This window comes from Aptenodytes patagonicus, chromosome 3, assembly GCF_965638725.1.
Source record: "Aptenodytes patagonicus chromosome 3, bAptPat1.pri.cur, whole genome shotgun sequence".
Lineage (NCBI taxonomy): Eukaryota > Metazoa > Chordata > Aves > Sphenisciformes > Spheniscidae > Aptenodytes > Aptenodytes patagonicus.
The window spans coordinates 87,407,426-87,434,863 of record NC_134951.1 but is presented as its reverse complement, the minus strand read 5'-3'; the positions used below and the strand labels follow the sequence as shown (position 1 = coordinate 87,434,863).

General features: G+C 36.1%; 1 protein-coding gene across 1 annotated transcript in view; it reads left to right on the top strand.

Moving 5' to 3' along the window:
- Positions 1-27,438, top strand: part of LYST (lysosomal trafficking regulator) — an 87,142-nt gene that overhangs the window by 45,286 nt on the left and 14,418 nt on the right. The window contains exons 18-42 of the mRNA XM_076334156.1: positions 1,398-1,571; positions 2,116-2,265; positions 2,867-3,004; positions 4,811-5,009; positions 6,298-6,429; positions 8,755-9,391; positions 9,908-10,085; positions 11,008-11,177; positions 12,574-12,804; positions 13,734-13,900; positions 14,397-14,549; positions 15,990-16,181; positions 16,820-16,998; positions 18,175-18,381; positions 19,685-19,861; positions 20,350-20,426; positions 21,376-21,564; positions 22,300-22,445; positions 22,521-22,617; positions 23,299-23,360; positions 23,729-23,784; positions 24,832-24,984; positions 25,305-25,549; positions 26,277-26,343; positions 27,225-27,381. Coding sequence (XP_076190271.1) covers positions 1,398-1,571; positions 2,116-2,265; positions 2,867-3,004; positions 4,811-5,009; positions 6,298-6,429; positions 8,755-9,391; positions 9,908-10,085; positions 11,008-11,177; positions 12,574-12,804; positions 13,734-13,900; positions 14,397-14,549; positions 15,990-16,181; positions 16,820-16,998; positions 18,175-18,381; positions 19,685-19,861; positions 20,350-20,426; positions 21,376-21,564; positions 22,300-22,445; positions 22,521-22,617; positions 23,299-23,360; positions 23,729-23,784; positions 24,832-24,984; positions 25,305-25,549; positions 26,277-26,343; positions 27,225-27,381 — 4,333 coding nt within the window. The remainder of the gene's footprint in view (positions 1-1,397; positions 1,572-2,115; positions 2,266-2,866; positions 3,005-4,810; positions 5,010-6,297; positions 6,430-8,754; positions 9,392-9,907; positions 10,086-11,007; positions 11,178-12,573; positions 12,805-13,733; positions 13,901-14,396; positions 14,550-15,989; positions 16,182-16,819; positions 16,999-18,174; positions 18,382-19,684; positions 19,862-20,349; positions 20,427-21,375; positions 21,565-22,299; positions 22,446-22,520; positions 22,618-23,298; positions 23,361-23,728; positions 23,785-24,831; positions 24,985-25,304; positions 25,550-26,276; positions 26,344-27,224; positions 27,382-27,438) is intronic.

Genomic DNA, 27,438 nt, shown 5'->3' with positions numbered 1-27,438 from the left:
TATGTAAGGTGGTGTTACATTCTGATTTAGAGATGGGGCTTCTAAATGTCAAAAGAGTTTATTTTTAGGAGTGTTGTAGAACTGATCATATTTTTGGTCTCTAATTTTTAAAGGCACTTAAATTCATTGCATATCTTTAACACTTTAAACACAGGATATTCGCAATGCAAGTATGAACAAATGTAAAACTACAAAGTGTGCAGAACTTTAATTTTAGCTAATAAATAGCAAGAGCTTTTTTGAGAGAACTGTTCAGCCATGTTCAAAGGCTTATCCTAAGGAAAACTGTAATTTCAAAAATATTAAGGCTATGAGCCATAACTAGTTACTACTTAGCTCTGACCTTTACATGGAGATGCTAATATTTGTGCTAGGAGTCTCTGAAATATTACAGTTAATTCAAAATACTAACGTAGGCCTAAAACTTGTTTGTTTTGTATGCCTCTGGCAATGGTAGTGTTCTGAAAGGTGTGTGGAGAGTAACCAATGCGTGTTGGACTAGAGACAGTCAGGTGTTCAGACTTCTGGTTATGAAGATGCTGCCTGCTGTAATTTTGACATTGATAGTGAAATCTGAGGAGAAAATCCTCATTCATGTTATTGTATTACGTAAATTTATGCTAAGTACATGCCACAAATCCTGCTGTAGACTCTCTTTGCATCAGTAAAGCAAGCAAACAATAGATCAGCTGTCAGACAGTGCAGGTATACATGTGTATAACTGTAAGTACAGCAGAATTAATGGGTACACAAGCAAGGGAACCTATAGGAGCTGAAATTCCATTCGTGTGAGATTTTCCTTCTTGTACATTTTTGGTAAAAATACTATTTGCTCTTTCCTGGGATTCAAAAATTGTAGGAAACAAAGAGTGAGGAATGGTCCACGGTCTTCATCTATCAAATTGCTTGTTTCTTTATGGACAAAATAAAACTTTAATGTTTGACACTTCCAGGTAGAGCTAGCCTAGACCTTCAGGAACCTTAATTTAAAGCTTTCCTTAAACAATTAGGAAACATACTTTTCCACAACAAACAGAGTTTATTCTTATTAGTGGCTTATGTATTTCATGACCTTGTGACTTTGTAGTTTAGCAAGAATAAATTGGTGCCTTCTGCTTAAATTTTGTTTAGAACAGATTTTTTTCTTAAAAAGGGATTCTCTTAATGGGACTTATATTCTTAGCAGATCATCATTTACCACAGTAGGAATTATCCTTCAGATAGAATATCTAAATGTAGTCACATAAGCAAAAATGAAGGTTATGTACCTAACCTCAAAATCTTTAAAACAGATTTCATCCAGAAGTTATGATATAAGACGGCAACAAAGCATTTTTAAGGCTTTTTTCTAAATGTTTCTCACTTAAACAGTTTTATTAAATTTGTCTTTTCTTCAGGTTGTAGAGATTAGCAGCTGTGAAGACACTCAAGCTTTAGCACTACAACTTATACTATCTTTAACAAAATACAATCAACAGAGAATACAGGAGATGGACAATTGTAATGGTTATTCTATGATTCATCGAGTGTTGATCAAACCAAAATGCATTGTTGGATTTTGCATGCTGAAGGTAGAGTGCTCTTTAAAGCTGGTATTTTGTTAAATGTTAGCACAAATTTAGAAACTTCTCTGTGATTTTAATTCTACACTTGAAGCCGTCTTCACTAAGGCAGAACAGTGATTTGGAGCAAGTTCGGTCTAGGAGTGTTTTGCCTTGAACTAGAAACTCCTCATAGGTAAGGGGAGAAAAAGGAAGTGTTGAAAGACCCTGATTTCAGAGGAGATGGGGGCACGGGGGAAAGCAGCTTTGTTTCTCTGAGAGCAAAGATCTTCAAGTAAGCTTAAACTCATAAGCAATTAATAAAAATATTTGAATGCACTTGAAAATATTTTTTAAAAAAATTTTTGTACTGGTGTTATAAGAATGAAGCCTCTTAAATGACTCCAGTGGGGTTACTAAACTCAGTAACTATTTTCAAAGTTGACCAGGTAGATATATGCTTTCCCTATCAAGAGTTTGATGTCTCTTTAAAGAATGTTTTTTGATAAATTGGATAGGACAACTGTACTGCTTTGTGCTTATGACATTCAAAAAAATTTTCCCGCCCTTTAAGACTCTCCTTGAAGGATGCTGCAGTGATGAGATTCTCTATATAAATGAAAATGGGCAATTCATGCTTGACACAGATTCTACTGCAGTTATCCAAGATGTTCAATTGTTAGAAAAGCTGCTGCTTGACTGGAAGATATGGTCTAAAGCAAAGGTAATTACTTTCATTTTGGAAAGATTTTAAGTCTAAAAGTCAATATTTAAAAAAAGTGATAAAGTACTACAAGGTGAGAAATTAATTTCTCCAGTTAGATATCAGTAATTACTAAAATTTTCTAAAATGAATGGTCCTTATTTTTCTTTGAATAGCTGGTAGTAGCATCAGCTCCCATTATCAATGATGTGGGTAGCCTTAGCGTATTAATTTCTGCAAATGTAATGCATGTAAATGACTTCTTAGTTGAATGGATTAATTTTTTAAGGAAACTTGTTAAGACTGAGGAAGACCTGCTTCCCTCTGGAGTTAAACTGTTGAAAATAACCAACCAGTGTTAATATAGCAAAGAGTATACAAAACTAGTTTTAGACAAGAAGTAATTTTTTTGTAGCTTAATCGTTAAAATATGCTTAATTTTGTATGAGCATAACTTTTCTGATAGTTTCTAGTTCTGACCTGACCATTTGCAGTCATTTAGTCTTTTTCTTAGGTGTAAAACTAACTTGGCTATGTTCCTAAACTGTTTGTTTTCTTATTCTCAGTGTGTAGACTCAGAAATATATTTTAAGCCATGCTCCTGTTTTGTTTTGCTTTTCAGCAAGGTGTTTGGGAAACTCTGTTAGCAGCTCTAGAAATCCTGATCAGAGCTAACCATCACCAACAGATGTTTAACATTAAACAGCTATTGAAAGCTCAAGTGGTACATCACTTCCTGTTAACTTGTCAGGTTCTGCAGGTACTTTTACTCTGAAATCCTATTTTGTGCTTGGCAAATACTCAGTTTTACTTGGCCGGGGGGGGGGGGGGGGCAGGGAAAGAGACTAAATGCTATAGAAAAAAATACTTCAGTAGACTGTCCTCTGTGCTTCCAGACCCCTTTCATCTTCTTCAACAGGCATTGTTGCTGTAAACTGATACAGTTCCCTACTGGGTGCTCTATTTACTGCTGGACAGAAGGGGCAAGAGATTTTAACCATTGGTACTATTTGAAAACCTAGGCACTAGGTTACTTGCACAGTTCATACATGAGTAGGAGCTGAAATGAACTGTGACCCTTTTATAGAGACTTGAGATGTCTCTTACTAGTTCCTGAGATGTTTCTTACTAGTTCAAGTCTTCGTTACTGAAAAACATAGATACTGCACAAGTAGCAGAAACTGTCTATGCTGTATCTCACCAGAGCTAATAGGGCAGCCAGCCTGTAGTGCTCAGTCTGGGCACTCCTCTCAAAATTTTGATCCAGTAGTAGCTTCCTCCATGGCATGGAGACAGCTGTTCTAAAAAGGACTTTGGGGAAGTGCTTCAGCCCTTTGATAGCCAATTCTTAGAAATGTGATTTTGAAAAGGCTTCCTGCTTATAGTACATATCTGTTTGTGAAAATATCTTATCCCTTTTTTCTACACTGTATTTTCTATCTTACATTCCTTTTTATTCTGAGTTTCTCACTCTAACACATGAAATGCATTTATTGTTTTTTCTCCTCTTAATGTTTTTTTAATGCATCTTTTAATCATTTTCATTGCTGTAAACTTTTAATTTCTTCATTTTTGTGGTATTCCCTATTTTTGGAACTTGTTAGTAGTATAGTTAACTTTTAAAATTGTATATTAATGTAAATGCCTAGATACAGAATGTTGAATAGTATTTTCCCTGTCTTTTGCCCATGAGTACAAACACTAATATACATGCCTGGTAGGAAAAATTAATTTCTTAGTCAAAAAAACCTACTCAAATTGGTCAACAATGATTTGGCAATTTTTTGGGAATGATGGAATGGAAGATAAAACTATATAAACCATTCTCTTTGAAAACTTCACTTAAATTAACTTAATCTAGTCTTTTCATACAGCAGTCTCAGATAAGGTGCTTGGGTACCAAAAAAGAGGTGAAATTTAAAGAAGTTAAAAAAAGTTAATCACCATGCTCACATTTCATTGAGGTTTCCCACATATTTCTTGAAGTCCTGTTCTAAAATCACTGTTTAGTTAATGGATTTTTTTCCAAATAGTCATTGTCAAACTACGTAGAATGCCTGATCAAGCAGAAATTATAAATATAATTATCAATGAAATCTCAAATGTGTATGTTTATAAAAATGGAAGTGGAAATACAGAAGACCCAGTGTGTCACTGTTCAGAAAGTTCTTGGTATCTTTGAAATGTTAGTATCATCAACTATTTTAATTTCTCTACATGTATGTAATACAATGACAGTAAACTATATTTTCAATGGTGATTCATGTCCTAAGGCTCCAGCATTTCCAGTCAGAGTAGTGTAGTATGCAGAAGATGTTCATTTTGTAAAACTAAACTTCCATAACAGCTGCAATATTTTGTTTGCGCCTGACTTTTGAGTGTGCTGGACTTTGGTAACATTGAGTAGGTACAGTAGCTCCTCTCAAGTTAAAGAATACAGGCTTCATTACTTAAGCTTTTTTCCTTGTCTTCTACTATAGCATGACAATTTAAAAAAAAAAAAAAGACAATTTCTGTCAAATTAAAAATACAAATAACTTACAGTTGTACTGCTCTTCCTTTCTAGGAGCATAAAGAAGGGCACCTTGCATCCCTGCCTCGGGAGGTCTGTAGGTCATTTGTGAAAATAATTGAAGAAGTACTTGGATCTCCCCCAGACCTGGAATTGCTGACACTGGTCTTCAATTTCCTCTTAGCAGTTCACCCTCCCACAAACACATATGTTTGTCACAATCCTACCAACTTCTACTTCACCCTGCACATAGGTAGATATGTCACATTTAACTAGAAATAAACAATAAAATAAAAATCTAGTCATAAATTAATATCTAAGAAAACCTCTTTCACTCTTGTAAATTACTATTCTATGAATATATTCTTTGATTGCTATATTGTAATAACTATATATATAAAATTATTGAACTATTGGGACTTAGTAAAGTAAAAGTAGTTTACAGTATTGAGAGACATTATAGTTAGACTTTGTTTGCTTGGCTTACTTGGAGAACTTTCTTCTGTCTACAGCCATAGATAATCTCTCTGGTGGTTGTCTTCAACTTTCTTTAAAGTTTGATGCTGCTAAATGGAATGCATAATGTTAGCTGCCTGTACTGGACGCATTTGCCTGTGGGCAAATCTTAGAGAAAAATGTCTAACTTACCTGTAAACGAAGCTTCTTCAGAAATATGTGTATATGGTCCTGTCTCCATCTCTACTTTCTTGTTTCCTGTTACTGAATTCCTAGAAAAATAAAAGGCCTGAGGAGCATTTTTAGCAAATGATCAGTTGCACTGCAAGACGTCATTAGCAGGAACCATCAGTGTATTGCATACAAGTTACTGAAAGTACCTATGTGCTTTGAGGGGTGCAGGTACAGGACAACAGCTGTCTTCAATATATCTGTACGAGATGATCACTTTCACAAAATGAGTGATATGAGCTTTAAAAATTCTTTCTTGCTCTTTTAAAAAATGAGAAACTGGTAGATGTATAGCTCATGCTTTAATATTGGCGTTGTACAACCTTAGCCATAACTTACGTGAACATGGAAAACATCATCCAAGTTTGACATATTTTCTCCTTTTGCAGATGCCTGTGTACCTCCAGTTTTAGTAATTGGTTTCAAAGGCAGTACAGTTGTTTTTATCTGTATCTGTCCTCTAATACTAATAGATGTAAAATTCTGAGTAAGAGTAGAATGCACTTTTGATACTTTGAGCCTTATTAGATGAACCTGTTTGAGAAGTCATCTGTTTTTGACATGGCAAAAAGTCAGTTATTACTACTTGTATGCTTGCAAGGACCATCTTCAAATATAATCACTTTAGAACAGTGTAATATTTTCAGTGTTCTGAAGTCAATTTTTTGTTTTAGTGATATATCTTTAAAATTTTTCTCAAGTGCTTTTTCTCAGATACTCGTTGAGTCGAGCACTTCTCATTAGCCTCCAGTGATCAACTTGAAATGTAACCTGGCTACTATGAGTCTAAAAATATCAAGAATGCAAACTTTAAAAGCTTTTTATGTAACTTTCCCCTTATCTTTTGTTTCTAGATGGCAAAATTTTCCAGGAGAAAGTTGAATCACTTATGTACCTGAGAAATTCCAGCAGTGGTGGGAGGTCAATAGACAGTTCTGCATTTGTGATTACAACTCCAACTGGATTTACAGCTTTACCACTGGGAGGTAAAACAATGCTGGAAAAACAAGGACATTAAGACAGTCCTTTGGCAGATGACTAGGGTGCCTTTAAAGTATTACTTTCCCACAAAGACTTCTTACAAAGCTCCCTCTGCCCATTGGAGCTTGATGCCTGGACAGCAGAGTAAGAAGGATGGAACTGAACATGCTGCCTGAACTGCTCTTTGTTCTCAGGTTGAGACAAATTGCCACATTGATGGCTCAGGCAGTGAAGTGGACCAGATAGCTGAACAATTTCATTTGTTAAACAGACATGCTAGAGATGTATGAGAATGCCTTAACCAGGCAATAGTTGAAATAGTGACCCATAGGCAGCTGTCCTGTCTGTGCAAAAAGCATTAAGCTGATATTTTCCTTTATTTGTGCATGATTGTTAACATCCATCTAAATATAGTATTAAAGTATTGGCATTTGTTATATTGCAGGTATATATACTGTTCCTACATGATAGAGGATGGGAAAGTATATCTTATAAAGAACATCTTAGATACCTTGGTTATATAAATTAAAATTGGAATAGTTTTCTAGAAACAGTCTCATTATATAGCATGCTAAACAAGTTGAGGTCTGTAAAGATAACTGCTTTAATCAGTTTTGAATTCCTCTGCTATAGATGCTGAAATAGTGTGAAGTTATTAGTTCAAGCTGGTAACTTTTTTTCAGTTGGCGTACTGTCAGTGTGATGTTTTTTGCATCATTATTGAATTAGATTTTTAATCATACTTTTTATGCAGATTTGAATAGGCAATCAACAAATATCACCTGTAAAACAAAAGCTAAAACATATAACTTATGCTTAAGCCTTTATTTAAGCTTATTGACAATGAGAAATAAATTCTAAATAAAAATGCATAACCTAAGCAAGCTTACCAATATATACAAAACAGGAGTGGAAACAAATTACTCTGATCTCTAACTTAGCTGCTATATATTTCAGCTCATGTATGACTTTGCTATATTCTGTGTATCACCAATGTAATACCTTTTACAATTGGTGTCTTGTTGCTACTTTGCTTAGAAAAAGCAAATTGAGTCTTCAAGCACTACCTCAGTGGAAACAGTGTTAGTTCAAATGTCTTTTACTAAAAGCAGTGATATGAAGAGCAGACCACAGTACTAAATTGTGTATGGAATTAGTCATTCTCCCATATGGATTATATATGAAATCTTACTCTTCTAAACAGAGTACTCTTTATATCAATAGTACCAAACTGTTGTTCTTGAATAAAGATTATTCATGTGTGCCAGAGGAATACGCAACATAAATTTTTGTGAAAATAGGTTGTGTTGTGGTTCTGAATTTGAATTTCTAAATTTAGATAAAATATTTGAAATGGTATGGCCGTTAGATAACTTGCTACCTGCATGTGGGTTTGCAATTTGTTGCACTACCTGCTAATGTGTGTGCAAGCTTGGCTGTTAAGATTGCAGCTATGTAGATCCTTCCTGTTGTCTGAAGGCCAGCTTGGTCTGGCTGTGTTTGCACGTGTGTGTATGTATATATTTATATATTTGTTTTATATATATCTCATTTAAAAAAATATTCCTGATGCATCATCACTGCATTAGTACTAACTGGTGCATAGTTTTCAAAATACTTGGGAATGAACAAAGTCTCCTTTTCCTTGACTAACAGAAAGCGTCCTCTACCCGTCTGGTATACAGACTGCTTTCCCTCTTAAAATATATTTTATGAAAGACATCTGTAATGTGCTCAGAAAGTTTGACTGTTTCAAGTCAAAATGTACACTTAAAAGGAAGCCCTGTTAAATAAAACATGCAGTGATTTGTTATGAATCTGAAGTACATGTAAAGCCTTTGTGCAAAAGGGTTGGTGAATAGTATTTCAATGTCCACTGAAACATGCTGGTAGATCGGACTTCTTACACAAGAGCTCCGAATAGAGGCAACCTGCTGTATTTGACCCTGCTTTGAGCAAGGAGGTTGGGCTAGACAATCTCCAGAGGTACCTTCCACCCTCGATGATTCTATGATTCTGTACAAATTCCTGCTGAGGGTTAGCTGAGAGGATCATAATGTAAATCCAGAAACTCCAGTATATATGGAAAAATTATTTTGCATTTTATGTATCTTTCAGATTTGTGACTTGCTAAATATATGGCTGCATAATAGTTTGCTATCTCTACTTGAGCGGCCAAATCTATGCTAGCTATGCCAGGTTTTGAATCAGTTTTGCCACATAAAATTAGCTTGGGTCACCACTATGTTAAATGTATGTGGAGTTTAACATTGAGGGAAAAGCTTGTTTCTAGTGTAAAAGGAATGCTAAAGATACCCTTATTTCTCTAGGGAACGCTTCCAAGGCTAGTGTACAGCAGAAGATAAGCTCTCAGGCACCTAAAAGGCTTTGCAAAAGCTTACCAGCATCTCCTACTTCCTCACCTCAAGTCCATCGAAAAAGACTAACTGAAAGAATGGGAAGGAGCGTTGATGACTTGCAAATCATTGGCAAGCATGACTACATTGAGCTCCAGGGTAGAACTGGTTTTGTAGAAAGTTCTGAAACCATAAAGAGAGTACAAGAAGAACTCTTTCTTAGCAGTTGTGAGTCTGCAAAAACAGTTTGTGACTCAGAGTTAACATCTGCTGAAACGTTTGAAGATATTGCAAAAGAAGAAGAGTTATCTGAAAATGCATTTGAGAGTAAAGAAGCAGATGCAGACCTGAAATGTAATGAAGGTGGTGGTGCTGCAGCTGAGCCATCGCTATGTCGTCCAGACAATCTGAAAGGACTGCCTTCGTTTCAGAAGAGTCAGAGTAATTTTGCAGGGTTGGGCTTAGCATTTTCTGTTCACGGAGGATCATCAGCCATTGCTCGCTGGCCAAGCTTTGCTGACAAGAATGTGCTTCCTGAAGACTGGGAGAGTCTTGCTTTTTCTTCAGCTAATGAGAATACCCAAAAACCATCTGAAAGCCCTGATGACAGGTAGGCAGATAAACAAAATAATAAATTAGCAGTAGCTCAGTGTATGAGCTTTAATTTCACAGTTCTTGGTCTCGATTACTATTCTACAAAAATTGGAAGCCTGAAAATTAAGGGAATGTTTTCAATGGCTGTCATAAACCAATTCATTAAGCTTTTAGTCTATAGAACTGTGTTTCAATTTTTGCATTATTTATATAGCAAAATTCCTGATTTTTAAAGTTTGCTATCTGTGGTAGGAGTGGGAACTTTTTATGCTAGCTGACAAAAAATCTCAAGCAAGTAGTTCTGGTCAGATGATCCTTTTTGCTATCTGCCATCCAAAAACAAGTGTTAATGAAGAGTGGTAATAGGAGTACTGGAGAAATGTTTGCCGGATTTCCTCCTCCTCCTCCCCCCTCCCAAGAGTAGCTAACAATCATGCATTTTTTTAATGCTTCCTGTTGTAGACAATGAACTGCGATGTTGTGGTTTAACCGAAACCAGGACATGCGATAAAATATATTCCTCTGTTTTCAGATGTACAGAAGACTCTCTTGTGCTTATCTGTTGCGGATTATATGACCTCTTGCGTGGAGTTCTCTTAATCCTACCAGATATCATGCTAGAAGATGTGATGGACAAACTTATCCAACCTGATTATCTTATAGTTCTTGTGAACCACCCATCTCCTCTCATACAACAAGGCGTCATTAAAGTAGGCCTATATAAAATGTTTTCAGCTAAAAAGTTGTGAACTAGCATAGTTAACATGTTGGAAACATAAAGTTTTGTTAATATTTTTTATTTTGCTTTCCTTAGTTTTCTAGGTTTACTTCTGAATTTTGAGATGTTTCCACCTCCACAGACTTAAAAAAAACCACCAAACAAACAAAAAGACCCCAAAAAACCCCAACACAAACGTAGAATCTTTCAATAGATAAATATAGTCTATGATCTAAGCCAGAGGGCATATGACAGCATTACTGATGTAAATGGAAGCAGCAATGCAGAAGTAGTCAGTGACCATCTCTTCAAAATTAAATACATGATGCACTATGTTAAATTAAGGTGCAAGCAAAGTTTTGACTTCTAACATGGTTGACTTTCAGTTATTCTGGGGAGTCATCCACATGTTTGTGGCCTGAACGTGGACTTGAGGCTTCAAAATGTTTTCAGAGATTTTTGTAGTATTAACAAGGACAATGTTCCTGGATGATAACATTATGTAGATGAAAAACTTTGAGTAGATTTGTATTTTAATTTAAGAAGAATATGATACGGCTTTATTAACAAAATGATCCAAAAAATCGTGCATGTACTTGCATACGCACCGAAGTGTGGAATTTACCAAGTATAAAAAGTTTAAATGTATTTATGTATGCATTCTGTAACTGTTGTGTGTGATTTCATCTCCCCCAAAATGGACTAAAAACGTAAGAGTCTTCAGATTAAAAGGATAGTCAGCTGTCAGTTGTAACAAAGGCAGTGTAGATTGCAGTTGCAATAGTGCAGTTGATGTTTTTAATCTGGAATTTAAAAAATTTTTATTTCAAACTGTTCAAATCAGACAACTTAACTTTCAAGGGAGTTATATTAAATGTTTAAATCTTACATCATAATTATGCATTTATTTTTAGTTGTTGGATGCGTATTTCAACAGAGCAAGGAGGGAACAGAAAGAGAAATTTTTAAAGAATCGTGGCTTCTCCTTGCTAGCCAACCAGCTGTACCTTCACCAGGGGACTCAGGAAGTTGTAGAGTGCTTTTTGGAAATGCTCTTTGGCCGCTCCGTTGGCTTGGATGAAGAGTAAGTAATGCTTTGCTTTTGCGTCCTGTAACTTAATATTTGAACTACAAGCAGCGCACTCTGCTGCTGGAGGCAAGGATGCGATAGCTTTCTAATTCCTATTCTCTTCGTAGTAGTCAACAACCATAAAAAGGGTCCTTCAAAACGCCTTTGAAATGGTTTGCTTGTAGCTTTAACATTTAAATGTATGGGTGCTGTCAGCTGGGATCTTCTAAACCTTCAGCCCTTCTGAGGGCCTCAGAGGCCTTTCCACTTCGAATGTCCTGTAATCACTTTAACTCTTCCTGTTCTTTCTGATCCTACATGAAACTCTGATTTATATCCTTAGAAGTTTCAAGTAGTAGTCACAAGACTTCTGCTACTGGATTTTGGTAGGTGATTAAGGAAAAAGCTTGATGTCACAGCTGCTTCCTTGGCTTGGCCCTGAGTTTAAACCCTTATTTCCTTTAGGGAAAATCCCACAAATATACCATTTCTTTGAACCAAAGAGCCACCTCATATTGACAGGAAAGGAGATTACCTTCAAGAAGACTATTGTCAAAGCAAATGTTATTTTTTAGAATTAGTCTGACTACTTTATGGTTGTACAGGGAGAACATGCATCTAAGTATAGTCAGCAGTGCAAAAAGCTCCTTCTCAGTTGCTGCCTCTGCAGGATTTGTAGCCAAATTACTTCTGCCTGATGGCCTGATCTTCACCCCCCAAAATATTCTTGTTTAACTGCAAGACTTAAACCTGGCTGCTTAACTAGCCCCAAAGCAGAGAACTGTTATTTCCTCAGGACTGATCATGGGGCTGGAAAGGTAATTCTTATGGCTCAGATTCTTTTAGGATTGTGTGTAATAGTCATGTGATGGGCTGATAACCTTAGAAAAGTAATCCAATTTATTAATGCACAAGTAATACAAGGTCTGAAGCACTGTTCTGAGTTCTACAGTCACAATAAGCCAGAAGTTACCAAACCTAATTAAACCTCAGCAGTAATGGATATAGGATATCAAACCTGCTGTCAGTCAGTATATTATTATATTGATGCCAAGCTGTATGTGGTTTCTTGATAGTGTCTGTGTCTGTGCCAGTTGTAATACCTACTACTGGAAAGATGATGAGTCATATTTTTCTACACTGATTAAAAAACCCCCTCTGTTTTCATGAAATCTATATTGTAGATAGTTGGTAGTTAGCTGAAGCTTCAGATACACTTTTTAGGCACTTCATTTCCTTGTGGCTCTTTGAAGTGTTTATTTTGCTCTTACTTCCTTTAGTAGACAGGCATTGTTACTGCAATGAAATGTAGGAAATTGCCATCTACATCTGCCAAAATACTGGTGTATACGAGTTGCATATACCAGGGTGCTATTTTAAGGATGTCACTCACTTATATTTATGTTAATAGATTTGATCTGGAAGATGTCAAGAATGTTGGACTCTTTCAAAAATGGTGTGTCATTCCTGTTCTGGGTCTTATAGAGAACTCTCTGTATGATAATGTTCTGCTGCATAACTGCTTCTGTCTCCTGCTACAAATCATAAATTCCTGCTCAAAAGTTGCAGACCTACTGCTTGATAATGGTTTGCTGTACGTGTTGTGTAATACACTGGCTGCTCTCAACGGACTGGAAACAAAGTGAGTATTGTATCAGTTGCTATAAAATAGTCCAGGCACAACCTTAAGTCCAGCAAAAATTATTGTATTTGTTCTACTTTCTAAAATGATCAGAGACCATGTACAAAATAACACTGTTTTTGATGTTTTCAGCTTTAATTATACCTGTAAGTGAAAGTTAATGTTTAGATATTCAGTTCAAACAATGGAATATAAAATGTTCTTTCCATGCCTTAAACTTTCAAGTGAAATGACATTTTAAAATGCAAGTTTGTCACACTGTGTGCACTTTGGATGCTTTTCCTAAAACTTACCTGAACAGTAAGATAAAGGCCCAGGAGATGGTAGCATTCTACTGTACCTATAGCCAATGTCAAAACTGCAGGAAAAGTCTCTCCTGTGCTGCCTGTGATTTAATAGTTGATATTTTGAGTAACTTAAATTTCTTCATTAATTACAAACATTCTGTACTTTAAGAAAGGTTATACAGTGAAGGAAGGAGAAGTGAGGTTTTCTTAATTTATTTCATTAGCTGGTATCCTGAAGAAATAGACAGACTTCCTTTTTACCACAGTATAGTTTTAGTTCAGCATGGTTACAAAATGAGATATTATCCCAATTTTTTTTTTTTGGAGAAATACAGGATTTCAGAGCTGTTCTTTAGCTTCAAAGTGTGATAATAATACATCATTGCTTATCCAGTAAAACTTTGAGACATTCTAACATTAAGATTGTAACAAAGATTTGCAGGCATCCAATCTGCCAAAGTTAACACTAAAGAGGTGTCTTTGATTACAATTTTTAGCCTTCAGCAGTAACGCTTTTGTATGAAGTACAATATAATATTAGTACGGTTGGCAGAAATAGCAAGGGGAACAGTAATGGGTCTTGTTATGGGTTACCATCTACTAGAATTGTCATGTTTCTGGTAACTACAACTTTGTTTGCAGCATTCCCTTGAATGACTACAAGTTACTTGCATGCGATATACAACAGCTGCTGGTAGCAGTTGCAATTCATGCCTGCAGCTCCTCAGGTTCTCAGTATTTTCGTGTTGTTGAAGACCTCATTGTGCTGCTGGGTCATCTCCAAAATAGTAAAAATGCAAGGATGCAAAGTAAGTTATCTGCTTATTTTTGGGGTCACGGGACTGGAGAAGTAAATCCCTTCCCCATTGATTTTTGTTTAAATTAATATTCCTGCCGAGGGAGAAGGGGGATTTTTCTGGTGATGGATCTTCTTTCTCTTCCAAGTGGTTCTCAAAGTAGTAGTTTTCCTCAGGAGCCTGCCTTGTGGTAAAGAATTGTGTACTGCTAATCTGAACAAAGTGACTGTAAAAGTTCATTAAGGGTATTTAAATGCAAATGTTCTCTACAGTTTCCTTTAGCTTATTTCAGAGTAATCAAATTCAATGGCTTTTCCATGAGAACTCATTTGTGTACTGTCTGTATCTGTGGAATAGTGAGGTGACTTTCTATGACTTCCGTGGAATTGAGAGTTTTACAGCTCTTGACCCATTTTGCTGTGTTCTTTTACTTTTTACAAACATCTGGTAAAAATTCTTGAAGACGTGTAAAGAATGCCACGTGTCCTTTGTGTGCCTCTCTCTGTAGATATGGCAGTTGTTCTGCAGTTGAGAGTTCTTCAAGCAGCTATTGAATTGATAAAAACTACAGCAAACCAAGATGCTCGGGAGCAGGCCGGTTCAGTGCCATCACCATCTGCACCACATCGTGCAATGTTTCAAAAGCGTAAAGGCATTGCTGGTGAGTAGCAAAAGTGTAGTAATCTTGTACTTTCTCCTGTATGTATTACTTTCAAACAGTAATTTCAGTGATACAACAAATGAGTCCTGTTGCTTTGCTTTGTCTGGGGATTGGCTTTATAAATCAATATATATATTTTAGAATAGTTTAGCCTGTACCCATTTTGAACTTGTGGGGTTTTTGTAGTAGGAGGAGGGAGTGGGGTATGAAAATGAAACCTCAGTCACCTTATTCTCACTGCAGTGTCTAAAGCCAGATATTACCTTCTCTTGGGATTCTCCAATTCACAAGTTGCTTAGCAAAGATGTTTTTAAAGTAATTCATAGTGGTTTTAATAGCCAACTTCACAGTAAGGAAATACGAAAATAAAGTTAGTGCTTGTAACTTTAACACAGCTATGATGTGGGGATTGCATTGTCGCACAACTCTTATTTAGTGATCATCCTGAAGTAAATACCTGGCACTCCAAATTAATAGTTGGGAATGCGAGAGTCCTACAACCACTGTAGTTGTGCTTGTAAAATATTTGTGCAGTTCTAGCTTTAGCAGTAATTTCTCTGTATTTGATAGCTTGTGAATCATTCTGTAAAGGTTTTGGAATCTTCTGGCTGGAAATTGATTTTGTATATCTCTCATCTAAATGAAGCTGCACTTAAGACTTTGTAGAAGATCTAATTTAAAAACCTGACATGTATTTGAGTTAAAAAAAAAAAACAAACAACAAAAAAACAAACCACTATTATTCCCTGTTTACTATGGGAATGTTTCTCTTGATATGGTCAGCTTTCGAGGCCTCTCTCCATCAGCCTAGTAAATACAGTGAAAATATTTTTATATTAGTGAATCTTGTAAGGCACTAAAGATAAAAAAAAAAATATAGCTATTTCTGAAAGAAGCAAGCACAGTCAAGGCCCACCAGTTCATTTCAAGAAAATTTTAAGGAATGTTCTTATAAGTTAGAAATACTACTTCTATCAAAATTAGTGGCAATGGGTATGGTACAAAATATGTTTGTTTATAAGCTGTTAATATAACTGACTCCTCATTTGTGCTAATAAAGCTAGTTTCCAATATGCAATATTTTTTGTTGTATCATTAATTTTTAATCCTTTATTCTAATTATACAGTAAAAAACAGGAATAAAAGTAACTCTTTTAGAATCTGCTTTACACAAAAATATGCAAGTTGTACAATAAATCTGATCTTGAGACTAACTCATTTCATGGTATCACTGCTTGAGTCTTATTTATTTTTCAAATAGAAAAGCTTTTAAAAGAAGGAGAGAAACATTCAAATGACATTTATGGTCCCTTCAATACGAATGTATTTCAAATGTTTTTTTTCCTTTAATGATGTGAACTCTTTGGATGAAAGCAGTTGCTGAGTGATTAATTTTTTGTGCATTTTAGTAGGATGCTATTAATGCTTCTCTACTTAAAGGCTCCAGGAAGTTTTCACATGCTCAGTCTGATGCTCTGCTGATGAAAATGCGTTCACTAGCAAGTGAGGAATTCAACATGATGATGCAGCGGAGAATGAGCCAAGAAAATCCTATCCAAGCCACTGAGACTGAGTTTGTACAAAGGTTACAGAGGCTAACTGTTCTAGCTGTTAACAGACTCATTTATTTAGGTAGGACTTCTTTTTGCTCGTTTCTGTTCTGACAGAGCCAATGTAGTGCTATATGAAAAATAGATTCTTGCTTTTGGAGTGTTGAAGTGTTTGAGAGGAAAGTAATACCATTGATGCTAGTTTAATGGATTTAACCATAAAACATCATTCTCTGTGATTTGTCTCACAGTATTATGTAACTGACAATCTGGATACAGTTTTTATCTGAATGAACTGAACAAGTTATTTTAATTCTACGTTAGTCCATTCCTGTGTTAACTGCCTGAATTATTACCTGAAGATTTAACTCTGCCAAAGGGAGCATCTGCTCTCTTAAAATGCATCAGTTTGCATGTTTCTATGAAATGGCTACATTTGTTAGCAAGACTTGATGACTTTGGGGGCTAGTTCAAATTCCACAGAAGCAAGAGAAAGTTTAGCATGTGGGACAAAAAATTGAATGGCTCTGTGATTAACTGTAAATGTTGAATAAATTGGTTCATAAGGGAATTGAAATAAGGAATACTTCTTGATAGTTAAAATAAAAAGTATGGTAAGTATAGTAGTAAAGGCAATATTTGATTTAATGCCAACTAAAGGATCATAGGATCTTCTTGCTTGAGATGGTACTGATCAATATGTACCTCTTAAAATTTAAGCATCTACTGAAGAGTGTCTTGATGTACTGGGTATAACAGAAACCACAAGTCAAAGCAGACTTTCAGCATCCCAGCTGGAAGTTCCTGAAGAGGAAAGCCAGCAAGAACTGCCGAACAGAACAAATCCTTTTCTTAAAGAAATGTTCAAAATGTTGGTGGAAGGAATCAAAGTATCCATTGTAAGTAATTAGATGTTGTCCACATTAAAGCGTATTTCATAAGGTTCCTTTATTAAGAACTTTTTATGCATAAAGTCTTCTGTCCATAAATGCTTTTCTTACTGCCTCTCTCAGTTCAGCTGTGGCTTTAAAAACTCCGTTCAGCTTCCCAGTTATTCTGCAGTTGTAAAATAATAAATGCATCTGTTCTGATTTTTACCTTAATGTTTAGCAAAATTCTGCTTCTTGAACAAACACACAAAGGTGAAATAGATTTCTGTGTAGTCCACAATTTTGCTTTGTTTCTTAAACCTCAAGGTTTAAGTTTGCTGGAGCCTAGAAAACAAGATCTGCTGTGCATCCACAAATGATGGAGAGTTTCTGAGCAATTTGTGTCTATAATATATTTTAGAGTTGGTGATGTAACTGGGGGGAAGGGAAACTTTCTCTTTTTTTTTTAGTTGTTGCCAAAGGGCTGAGAGTTTTCTTTTTCTAGTGTACAGGTGTTAGCTTGTCAACCTTTCCAAGGTGATCAGGTTTCGCTTGGGTAATTTGAAATGGTGTTATTGTAAAACTTAACTTACTGCTTCTTGCCTCTTTATTTCTCTTAGGTCGTCTTTCTAAAAAGTAGCTCAACCTTATTTTCTTTCTAGCTCTGGAAAATTAAGTTTATTACGTCTGTTATCTTTCAATCATGCCATACTTGCAGTACTTCTCAAAGATGGCAGATTTCTTTTTGTGAGCACAAGCATGTCAATCCAATGCCTGGTTTCTAACCTTTTGAGGTAATCCATTCAGAAACTAGTGATTAACGTAGAAGGGCTATTCATTAAAATAAGCAAACAAAAAACCCTTTGATTTTTTCTTTAAACCCTCTACATCAGAATTTTCACTTTTTGGATTGCTGTGTAGTCCCTCTAACTGAATATCCAGTTTAGCTAGGAGTTGCGTTCCTAATATTGGCAGATTGAGAGAAAAATGCTTATTTTATTAGAATGAACAAACCGTTCTTTCATTTTTAGTAGAACGCCTTTTAACCTGTACTAATAATCAGTAAACTAAAATTAAACACTATTTTGGTAGAGAGATCTTTATTGTTTTACATATTGATCATATTAACTGTTTGTTTTGTAATGTGAAAAACTTGGTAAAAGGAAGCCCTAACCCTGTAATATTAAAAAATTCTCTCTTACTTAGGGCACCAGCAGAGTGAACACACCGAAGCAGCAGTGGAAGAGAATCCTCTTGTCATGTAAGGACACGTTCCGTACGCAACTTGGCAGGCTTCTTGTGCACAACTTCTCTCCAGCAAGGCCACTGCAAGAGAGAAAGCAGGCTTTGGAGATGGTACATGAAGTAAACCATCAAGAGATTATGCGTGACTGTCTTAGCCCAACTTTGCAAGTAAGCTCAAGACTGTTTGAGAGAAGTTAAAACCTGTATTCAGTTTTTGGTTTAAATTTTACCATTATTTAGAACTGTATGTGGTTAAAGTTATTCACTGCTGGTTTAGCAATGTTTAGTGTAATGACAGCCATGTCATACAAAATACCTGTGTGTACCTCTGCAATTGCTGTGTTATCCTGAGGATAGATAGTTTTGTAAGAGGCAAGATAGGATTACATCTGGGTATGTTGACTCTGTAGCACATCAAACATCACATATCCTGTGTAGCGCAGAAACAAACAGTGGTACTAGTTTTAACATGAAGAATTTTACTGAGGATGCTTGAAGTTAAGGTACCCTGAAAGAGCAGATTAATGAAGGAATTACCCTTGCCTTGGAACTCTAACTGCAGACTTCCTGAAACTTGTAAGAACTGATTGCCACTAGATTTTAAGAGGCATCAATAAAAGCAGTACTCTCTCTTTTCTTATTTAGCCTTTATTAATTCTTAAAGTGGGATTATGTATTCTATGTTCTGAACAGCTTCTCCCTGCTTTTCTGGGTTTGTCAGGAAAAAGCTTTTTTTATTGTGCTCTGTTAGGGCAAGCTTGAGAGAAAGCATTTCTTAGAGCCATGATCAGGAATTGGGTAGGAAGGTTGCTGTTTGAGATCTTCAGGAACTGCAAGAATGAAATAAATGATGTAAGACATGCCACAGTTTGAGTCACTGTATACTGAGGAGAGAAAGTACTTGTTAGATGAACCTATGACACTAGGCATTTCTGATCACAGATACGTTATTCAATTAAATTAATGCTTTCATCACTAAGAAAAGAGCTGATATATTAGCAATGGCTTCTTTGGGGGAGTGTCATGTTGAGTGCATTTATGGCCTGTGTCTGCTTAACTTCATTATCTGTCAACTCTAATTCGGTTAATCAAACAAGGTGTAGCAATCTTGGCGTGCAAAATTAGGAGTCTCTGGCACATATTTCCTGAAGCATACACAAGGCTGCAGGAGCTGAGTATTTGGAAAAGAAACCTAGCTTTCTTGTAAGCCATTTGAAAAGTCACAAGATGCTGGGGGAAGTTTTATCATGTGGAGGATTAAATTCAGCATGTTCTTTCTAATTTTATAATAGTTTGTCTTCAAACATTAAAGCAGCCATTTTCTTTGTATCACAGAAAAATTAGAAGACACCTGTCCAGGCTGACTAGAAAAGGGAATAAAGTTGGAGGAAAAAACTGTTCAGTGTTGTATTGTGGAAATGAGAATGACCATACATCTTTTTTCCCCTCTTCCCTTCTCTTCGTCTTTTAGCATGGACCTAAATTAGCGCTTTATTTATATGAGTTAATACACAGTCACAGCAATGAAATGACCAAAGAAGAACAAAGAGCAGCAGGAGACTTCGTGAATACATTAAAATGTTGTGGCTATAAATGCATTCCCCTGAGCCCACGACCAAAACCAGATCTAATAAAAGCTTTGAAAGAGGTTTGTGAATAAAAACTTTACCTCAAAAACTGGGTATATTTGAGACAATTGTCTCTTATATGGGATCAGAGTTTTACAGCAAACAGCTGTTTTGTTTGCTTGATGCATGGATTATGCTTTTGAGGATTCTCTTTGGGTACTGAATATTTCTGTCACATAGGCTCAACGCTTCACAGCAAGCTCACATGTTAATGCTTCTTGGTTAAGCATATTAGTTAACCCAGGCAAAAGTGAGAGTTCATAATAAGCTACTAGTATCTCTCACTGTCAGGAAAAAATTTTTGATTCCTTGAAAAAAAAAATTATATCTTAATATATTAAAACTGCAGTAACTGAAATGAAGTCTTGATGGTTTAAAATGCTGTGAAGATATCAGTTGAACAGTTTTGTCAGTCTTCCTTTTTTAACTTGGCATATCCTTTAGCCTCTGCTTCCTTATTTCATCCATCTGAAAAAAAATAAAAGTAATGTATAAAACTTCCATTCAGGATCAGAAGAAATATGAGATGGAAGAAGGTGTAAACAAAGCTGCTTGGGAGAAGACAATGGCTAATAATCGGCAAAAGTAAGTGCCTTCTAAAAGGGGCTGCAAGAACTCTGTAAGAATGTTTTCTGTTCAGCACACCCCATTGCAAAGTTGCCTATATGATTATTACAGATGTTTTTTTCAAATTAACAGCACTGCTAGCTTTCAGGTTTTTATTTTACCATTATAAAAATGTATATGCATTTCCATAGGTTGTATAATAAATGGCATTGTGTGAAATTCAGAATACTGAATTGTTTTTTGCGCATTTGGCATTTCACCCTTAGTTTTACAGCTGTTGTATCTGTCCAATCACCTCTCCTGTTGCTGTGATCTGTGCAATTAAATGTAAGGTGAATGTCCCTGCAACTAACCCTTATCTTCAACGAATAAAATATCATTATATTCAGCATAGTATTTGAACACTTTTGTGAGTAGTGTAGACTACTGCTACTTGGCCTAATGTAAATTTAGGTAGCTTGTGGTAGATTAAGAGGTTCTTTCCATTAATTTACATTTCAGGCTTTGCCATAAAAATCAGATCTGAGATGCACACACAACCTGCTTCAATGCAGGCAACTGTAGTACCTGTAAAGGTCAGCTTAGTCAAGTCCGTCCAGATAAGCTATAAGACTTTACTATGTTGAATAACTTAAGACATCTGAGCAGTGGTAAATTACTGTTCTTAAGATTTTTATTGTAATGAGTATACATTAATTAGTGAAGCATGCTAATATATAGCCCCTGATCTTCTGATTGGTTTCTCTTGTCTTCGGCTGCAAGTAATAGCCTTTTTTTGAAGGCTAAGCAGCAGAAGGTATTCATGAGTCTCATGAAAACTATGTAGGCTGAGTTGCTCTGCATCTGCTGTAACAAGAACTATGGACATCTACTGCCAAACTGATTGTATTTTGTAAGGGGTTTTGGTGTCTTGCCTTCCCTTTTTAGTGTGTTTATTTGACATTTCAAAACACAACTCTTTCCTCAGTCTCTTTCAACGTCTGGATACAAAATCTAAAGACATTTCTAAAATAGCTGGAGACATCACACAGGCTGTGTCTCTGTCACAAGGAATGGAAAGGAAGAAAGTAATCCAGCATATCAGGGGGATGTACAAGGCAGAGCTAAGTGCCAGCAGACATTGGCAGGAACTTGTTCAGCAGCTTACCCATGATCGGTAAGTTGTTCTCTCATCTCAGTGAAAAAGCAAGAGAGACTCAATGCCTGACGTGCTTTTCATTCTACTTCGAGGCACATGAAATGTAGATGATAATAAAATTAGAACTACTTACCTTTGCTAATCATCTGATGGTTAAAGACTTGTGAAATACTTCGTTTATTCTCCTATTTTTTTAGCGTGAGTAGCCAAGTAGTATTTCTATGCCATTTAGACAGGTTTTTTGTCAGATACATTTTGCTTTGCCTAATAGAATGAAGAATGTCATAAAGCTTTAATATCTTGTATTACACTGATGGACTAACAAAACATTTTTTGAGTAATGTTATTCACATTAACATCCAGATACTGTGTTCGCTAATCTACATAGAGCAAAAGATGTTAAGTCTTGACAAGAAACCAAACAATGGTGTATTTGCCACTGCAGAACTAGTTTCATATCACGTTTGCAGCAGCTGAGTTTTCAAAATATAGTATTGGATGCATTGTATTGCTGTTTTCATCAGAATTAGTAACTTCAAGAGCAGTCTTACGGTAGTAGCTCATAAGTAGTCAGTCAGTGGGATAGCTCATGAAAATAAACTACAGAAATTCAGTCTTTTGATACTTTTTCAGAAATAATTGCCCAGTGTACTACTGTGAAACTTCTGCCTTTCTACTATTTAAAGAAAAATGGAATGAATAAGCATATATACTGGCTCTGCTGCCAAACTCAACATATTTTGTTTTTTTCAGAGCACTCTGGTATGACCCAGTCTATTACCCAACTTCTTGGCAACTGGATCCAACAGAGGGCCCAAACAGAGAGAGACGCCGCTTGCAGAGGTGCTACCTAACTATTCCAAACAAGTACCTTCTCCCAGACAGGCAGAAACAGGAAGGTAATTATAACATCTTCTAGGAGTATGTCTGAATTGTAATGACTACTAGTGCCTTATGTGTGGGGTTTTTTATAGGTGTGATAAAAACTCCGTTATCTTATCTATTTGAAGACAAAACACATTCTTCTCACTCTTCTACTGTAAAGGACAAAGCTGCAAGTGAACATATAAGGTAAGGTTTGGGTAACATTTACCTCCCTTTCCCACCTTCTCCCATTCCAAAGAAACAGTCCTCCTCAGTTTTTTGTCTAAATAAACACACAAAAAATCAAGTGAGATGAGAGACAAATGTCAAAAATGGTAGTTTTTTGCTATACTCATAAGCAAAAAATTAGAGCTACCAACATGTATGTTTTTCTGAGTCTTAAAAGAGTCTATCTCCATAACTTCAAAAATCAGTAAAAGCAAATACCATCTGGTGTGATATGGAGATGGGACTTCTGTGGGATAACCTGATGGGATTTCTTTACTTATTTGTCACTTAGCTATGTAAGACAGGCAGTGCTAATAGATCTGGTAGGTCCTTCCATCAGTGTTCAAAAGCAAATTGTGTTTTCATCCTCTCTGCTTTTACCATTGTGTTACTCAGCTCTGCAGTTGTGTCAATTTACCACCTGTTACAGGCACGAATACTGCCTAAAATAACTGCGGAGAACACACAAAGAAATAAACACAAATACACTAATGTGCAAGTCTAGAAAGTTGAGGTTCTGTTTTCTTTCCCTCCTTGGGATTTCAACCATTAGAGTCAATGTTGAAAAGTCTTTCTTCGACTGTAGCCTTTGAGGCTGTTTTAGGTATGTGCCAAAAGGTACATAAATCCATAAACAATAATACACTTTAAATATTTCAGAGTTAATCGAAGATGTATAAGCGTAGCACCTTCTAGAGAGACTGCTGGCGAACTGTTGCTAGGTAAGTAGAATTTTCAGTCCTCAAATCCTTTTTGTCTGAGATTCTGCTGTATATATAAAATTGGGTGATTTTCTTTAAGTAATTGAGCCTGTTGCCTGATTTCTTATGGATTATATATTTTTATAGATCAGTTTTGCCTTTCTTCCCTACTGTTCACATGAGTGCTATCTGGACTGTAGTTAAGTTTTTTAAAGTTGCAAACTGCTTGTTAAAAGATGTAGAATGCTAAATTCTATTTCTGTCAAGTACTGCCTTGCCCAGGTACTATTCTTAGTATTCTTAGCACCTGGAGACTGTTTATATAACATTAAGATGCATTATACAAATAGTAATATCACGTACCTTTTTGCAACTATTTTTTCCTGCAGGAAAATGTGGCATGTATTTTGTTGAAGACAATGCTTCAGACACAATTGAAAATTCAGTAAGTATTAGAAGATATTGTCCAGCTTTAATTTTTCCAAACTATGACCATGAGTAGCTTTTGTCTACTGTCACTGAGATTGCTGGAGTACTAGAGTTAGAGGTCTCCAGACAAGGCCAGCCAAACTGATTAGTTTGGGTTCAGTATTGCTTCTGTTGCCCCTGGCTGTGGAATTGGTGGTGACAGCAGAAAACAAGAAATATGTGGGCCTGGGGCTGGGAGGGAAGGAGGAGGGGGTGATGTGGGGAGGCTTCTGCACCTTGCTGTCCATTGCTCTGAGTTCATGAGCATAAGTGCGCAGAGCTCGCTCTGGTCTGCACCCGAGATAACTCGCCTTACTGGAAGCTGGAGCACTACGAAGTACAGAAACTCACAAGTGTATGAATTGTGCTGTACTCTACAGCATCCGATTCTTGAATTTTCCATTATGTAGGATGTTCTAGCTCCCCCCCTTATCCTATACAAGAGAGGACTCTTTCATGGAGGAAACTGGAACTGACCTAATCCTTCTGATATACAAAGGCTCCGATGTATTAAAGTTTATACATCCAACAGACATTAAAAAAAAAAAAATCAAGATATGGGTGATACATCAGTATATACTGCTGAAAGTCTTAAACTATTTTCAGGGAGCTCTTCCTTGCATCCACTAAGCACACAGCTCCTGTGGTTTAAGATGTTACCAGCTGTTTTGCTGCTTTGTCCTTCATAGAACTGTCAGAATTGGGATTCATGGCAAAGCTTTGCTCGCTCTGGTTGGCTGTCCAATATTTTAGCTTAAGGGCCAGTGAAAGTATGGTGTTGCGTGCTAGTGTTGGATGGGGAACTGGAGCAGCTGAGGAGCATGCATGATGTTCTGCCCACTGCCTTGAGGAGAGTGGAGGATGGGAAACATGTATGAAGAAAATCACAACAATGTCTTAAAGCATCACAGCAAAATTCAAGTTTGCCTTATGATATTCCGTATGGTTATAAACTAGCCCCATTGAAGGGTTTCTTCTTTGGAAAATCTATTTAAAATAACTTTTTCAATTGCAAATTCTGCAGAGTTTTCATGGAGAAACTGAACCAGCATCATTTTCTTGGACCTATGAGGAGATTAAGGAAGTTCATAAGCGCTGGTGGCAGTTAAGAGACAATGCTGTGGAAATATTTCTAACAAACGGCAGAACTTTACTCTTGGCTTTTGATAATACAAAGGTAATGTGGCACTGATGGATAATAATATATCAAAGTATTTTGCTGTGTCTTCATAACACGTACGCTTGTGCATTAGTTTTTAAGGAGACCTGTTGCATGGACTAATTAAATTCTGCTTACTACTTTTGAAAAAACTTTGCTCAGCTAGACTTCTAGACAAACACAATCATGTTGTAAAACATCTCTGATGTATTAAGACATTAAAGAATCTTAGTAATACTAAACACTGTTCCATTACAGCAGAAACTTGTTAAATGAGAGAAACTTACTGTTTGAAGCGTTTTAAATTATATGATTAAATCTATGGTATTTTCTTCTAGGTCCGTGATGATGTGTACCACAACATCTTAACTAACAATTTGCCTAACCTTTTGGAATATGGAAACATTACTGCTTTGACCCACCTGTGGTGCACAGGACAGATTACTAACTTTGAATATCTGACTCATTTAAACAAACATGCGGGCCGTTCCTTCAATGATCTCATGCAATATCCAGTATTTCCTTTTATACTTTCTGACTACACCAATGAAACGCTGGACCTAAATGATCCATCGGTATATAGGTAATATGAAATGTTTGGAACTGGTTATTTCCAAATACTTGAACTGATCATCCAGTATAGCTCTTTAACTTCATTGTACTAAACTGCACACGTATGTGAATAGAGCTATTCAGGGACAAGCCTCATCCATAATAACTTTGGCTTTTTACAATAAGTGGCTGCTTCACCTCGGACTTTTAAATAAAATGTGTAGTATTATGAGTGTGTATATTCAAAGGATGCTATGAATTGGATTTATACTGTCTTAATATGATACGGATAGTCCACAGATTTAAATAAAAGCTGTATGTTTAAATTCATGTGATTAAAGACTTCCAGGCCAAATAGCGAAAACTAAATAGAAAAGGAAAAAATATTGCAAATTATTTGGCCAGTTACAAAATCATATTGTCTTAATTGTGAATAGATCCAAGTGAATTGTCCCACCCTAATAAATTTCTGTTAAGCCAATTTAACATTTGTGTGTACAAAGTCTTTGCCTCTGATTTGACAGAGGCGCTTAGCATTTGCTTGCCTGTTACTGTGCTATGGGGTAGCCTGGGTGGATCCGAGTTTGCCTTTAGCAGTAACTAAAAGTGGCCTTTTTTCTGAACTCTCTTGTAAAGTGCTATTAAGTTTTGCTTGTCCTTTTCATGATGCTAAAGGCATTATTCTTAATGCATTATTAAATGGTGTGAATCAACATCTTTATAAAAATGACAAGATATCAGTACTACTTCTGTTACAGAAATCTGGTCAAACCGATAGCTGTGCAGTCCAAAGAAAAAGAGGATCGTTATGTGGATACTTATAAGGTAATTTGGGTAACACTTGCTTCTTGCCTTTTTCCTGTGTCTAAATGATATGGAGGCTTTAATTTTTTTTAACATATATTGATGGGGGGAAAAGAAACCACAAATCCAGTATTTTATGTCTATGGAATTCTCATTTCCAGTATGCTGTGTTTCCTGGGAATTGTTTTATAACATGCTTGGAACCTGTGTTTGCCTGAAATCATAAATCAATTTAGTCTTTCCATGTGATACTGCCGAGGACGTTAAATTGCTGTCTTCTTACATATGAACATACATACATGTAAAGATTCCTAAAGATCAGGAAGATAATTTATTGCCATTTATTTGAAATTACTTCAGTGGAACTTGTGGCTATTCTTTCTGTTTGATAACAGAAGAGCTGTTATCAGTACTCTTTTATTTTAACATACCCTACTATGATTACGCTGCTCTTTGATTTTTGCTCTTTAGAATGTTTTAAAGGCTGTAGGAAATAATATGCTGGGGATGGAAAGCATCTGCAGCTGGACCTTCAAACTTACGTCTATATCATCATGGTCTAGTGTATTATTTGCAAATGTTGTTTTTTCCATTTAGTATTGAAAAGCCTGTACAATGACTCTGTGGTGTTAGAAAACAAGGGGGGGGCGGGGGGAGCAAAAGTAATAAATAACAGAAAACAGGTAATTTAAAGTGGCTTTAAGACTTTGATACCTAGCTGGATTGTAAAAGTGATCACATCTTTAGACAATTAAAATGCATTTGATTCCAAATCACTTTAAAACGTATATTCCTCTAAAAGTTTAAGTTTTATTCCTAAACAACTTAGGCAAACTCTTATTATTGTTACTGGAATACAGTCTAAGTAGAAGGCTTGTGATTTTTTTCTACTACTTTTCTAGTATTTGGAAGAAGAGTACCGTAAAGGAGCACGAGAAGATGATCCAATGCCCCCTGTACAACCGTATCACTATGGATCTCATTATTCCAACAGTGGAACTGTGCTTCATTTCCTAGTTAGGCTGCCACCTTTTACTAAAATGTTTTTAGCCTATCAAGGTAAGGTCACTTTGCTTGCACTTGCCTTCCACATCTGGGCCTTGTCCCAGTGACCCA